We start from the raw sequence: 3,067 nt of genomic DNA on the forward strand, positions 1-3,067 counted from the left end.
CTGGAATATTAGAGGGATTTCAAATGATCCTTCTATCACTCGTCTGAAAAAACTTTGTAAACTGCATAAGTTAGGGGTAGTAGCAGTTTCTGAACCCATGATTGGGGATGATAGACTTTCCCAGATTTCTAGTATACTCAATATGACTAGTTTTATGGTGAATATCAGTAGCAAAATTGTTATTTTTTGGAATAGTATTTTCTCTGTATAGTTGATTGATGACTGTGATCAAATCCTATCGATGAAAGTCACTACCACTGTCAATGAGAGTTTCATTCTTTCTGTGGTTTATGCCAAATGTGATCGGTTGGAAAGAATGTCTCTTTGGGACAGAATTCAGAACTTAGCCTTTGGTATTTCTGAACCTTGGTGGTTAGCTGGAGATTTTAATGTGATCACTTGTAGAGAGGAGAAAGTGGGAGGAAGAAATCCTGATGTGTCTGCAATGGAGGATTTTGTGGATCTAATAAATGTTGTAGGACTGGTTGATTTGGGTTTCTTTGGAAGCCGATTTACTTGGTGCAATAACAGAGAGGGCTTGGATTGTGTTTGGACTCGTTTAGATCGAGTTCTGGTTAACTCAAGTTGGGCGCAATCCTTCCCTTTGAAGCCTGTGACTCATCTTAATCGCACCTATTTAGACCACTGCCCTCTAGTTTGTACTGTGGAGGAGGAATGACAGACAGGTCCTAAACCTTTCAGGTTTCAACAGATGTGGCTCTCTCATCACTCTTTTCACACAATGGTCAGGGACTGTTGGACTGAGGAGGTTCATGTCAATTCATTGATGAGTTTATTTCTCAAACTACATAAATTAAGGAGTAAACTCAAGCAATGGAACTGTGAGGTCTTTGGGAATGTTCATCAGGCTGTCAAGGAGGCAGAAGACAGGGCCCAAAAGGCTAAATTGAATCACTTACATATGAACTTTGCTGCTAGCCTCACAGAGTTAAGGGAGGAAAGGAAGAAACTTCATGAAGTTCACAAACAGGAGGAAATTTTTTGGAGGCAGAAATCGAGAATTAAATGGTTGAAAGAGGGGTATAGAAACTCAAAATTTTTTCATGTCTGTTAAGCTGAACCAAATGCAGAGCAAAATTAGCAAGATTAAAAATTCCACAGGTGATTGGCTTTCTAACCCAAAGGAGTTAAAACAATGTGTTGTAAACTTTTTTTGTAGTGTTTTCTTAGAGGAAGGAGTGGTTATTGATGAGGAATTGTTGGATATCATTCCGTGTGTGGTTAATCAGGAAGACAATGCCAATCTTATGGTCGTACCTTCTGAGACATAAATTAAAGAGGTGGTCCATGCCATGGACAGAGATAGTGCACCGGGGTCAGATAGTTTTACAGGACATTTTTTTGTCTCGTGTTGGGACATTGTTGGAGTAGATGTGATAGGGGCTGTCCAGTTCTTTTTTAATGGTGGCTAGCTTCCGATGAGTTACACTTCCTCCTTTATTTGTTTGATACCAAAATGCAAGGTCCCTGAGAGTTTCACAGATTTTTGTCCCATCAACTTAGGTAAGTTTTGCTACAAACTTATTGCAAAGATCTTTACTAAAAGACTGTCGGGTATTTTACCTAAGTTAATTTCACTAGAGCAAGGTGCTTTTACTCAAGGGTGAAACATCATGGAGAATGTAGTTTTGGTACAGGAACTGGTAACAGATATTGATAGAAAGGTTGTGGAGGGAAATGTTGTGCTGAAACTGGATATGGATAAAGCCTACGATTGGCTGAATTGGGACTTCCTCTTCAAAGTCCTAAGATGGTTCGGTTTTAGTGAACATTAGATTGATTTGATTAGGAAAATGGTTGTGAATTGCTGGTTTTCAGTTCTTTGGAATTGAGGAGTCACGGGATTTTTTTAGTCCACCAGAGGCTTGCGGCAAGGGGATCCCCTTTCGCCGTATTTGTTTATCATTGCAGAGGAGGTACTTAGTAGAAACTTGTCTAAGCTGGGTGTACAGTATCCTGCAAATGCTTATGTGACTCACAGGGGCTGCCCTCCTATCACCCATAGCCTTTATGCTGATGACACCATTATCTTCCCAAGAGGGTCCAAGCAGGTGTTAGAGAAAGTAATGTCAATAATCCGAAGGTACGAGCAATGTTTGGGTCAATTGGTGAACAAGGCAAAGAGATGTTTTCTCACTTCAACAAAAGCCTCTCGCAGCAGAATCCAAATCATAACTTCAGTCACGGGCTATATGCATAAGTCTCTCCCCTACACATACCTTGGGATCCCCATTGGTAAGGGCCAAGTGAAAGCAGAAGCATTTAATGGGATTGTGCAGAAAGTGGCAACAAAAATTTCGGGCTGGAAAGGGAAACTGATTTCAGCGGGAGGTAAGTTGGTCCTAATTAGACATGTGTTGAGCAGTATTCCGATATACTTGGTGTCGACAGTTACAACTCCCAAGAAGGTGATCAAATGCCTGGATCAATTGATGAAAGGATTCCTTTGGTCTAATTCAGAGACAGATAGTCATCACCATTGGATAGCTTGGAGGAAAATTGTGAGACCTTTTTCTGAAGGTGGGCTGCACATTAAAACTTATCTAATGTCCAAAAAGCACTCAGGTTGAAAGCTTTGTGGTGAGTGCTATTCCAAAATTCGTTGTGGGCTAAATTTTTCAGAGCCAAGGTGTTGAAGGGTGGTTATTTCTATACAACCATCCCTATGTGCTATACTTCTCGTACCTGGAAGGTGAACATGGAACTAAGAGGTGATTTAGTCATTCTCTTGAGGTGGTTAGTGAGAAGGGGTGAAATCATCTTTTGGTTGGATAATTGGACCATGGATGGTCCTTTAATTGAGAAAGCCATTCAGCTAGACGGTCTTAATTTGCAGTTGAGAGTTTGTGATGTTGTTGATGAGACAGAAATTTGGAGCTTGGATCAGGTTAGGGGGTTTCTTGAGGATGAGGCTCTCCAATAGATTTAGAGGTCAGGTGTGAAGCTCTCTAACATCCAAGACAAGCTAGTTTGGCTTCCCGAAACAAAAGGAGAGTTCTTTGTTAAAACAACTTGGTCCTTCTATAGGGATGCTCATCCTACGGTG

General features: G+C 40.8%; 1 protein-coding gene across 1 annotated transcript; it reads left to right on the plus strand.

Annotated features, from left to right (window-relative positions):
* Positions 1-241: 241 nt before the first annotated feature.
* On the plus strand, positions 242-679 carry LOC148846707 (uncharacterized). The gene has a single exon (XM_088949386.1). The coding sequence runs from the start codon at positions 242-244 to the stop codon at positions 677-679; it is 438 nt and encodes a 145-aa protein (XP_088805512.1).
* Positions 680-3,067: the final 2,388 nt, after the last annotated feature.

Source organism: Nelumbo lutea, chromosome 6 (genome assembly GCF_056320005.1).
Source record: "Nelumbo lutea isolate HS-2025 chromosome 6, American lotus-T2T, whole genome shotgun sequence".
In the NCBI taxonomy this organism is placed as follows: Eukaryota; Viridiplantae; Streptophyta; class Magnoliopsida; order Proteales; family Nelumbonaceae; genus Nelumbo; species Nelumbo lutea.

Bases quoted from the DNA above. Each gene is read 5' to 3' on its own strand.
- LOC148846707 (XM_088949386.1), top strand. From the start codon at position 242: ATGAAAGTCACTACCACTGTCAATGAGAGTTTCATTCTTTCTGTGGTT.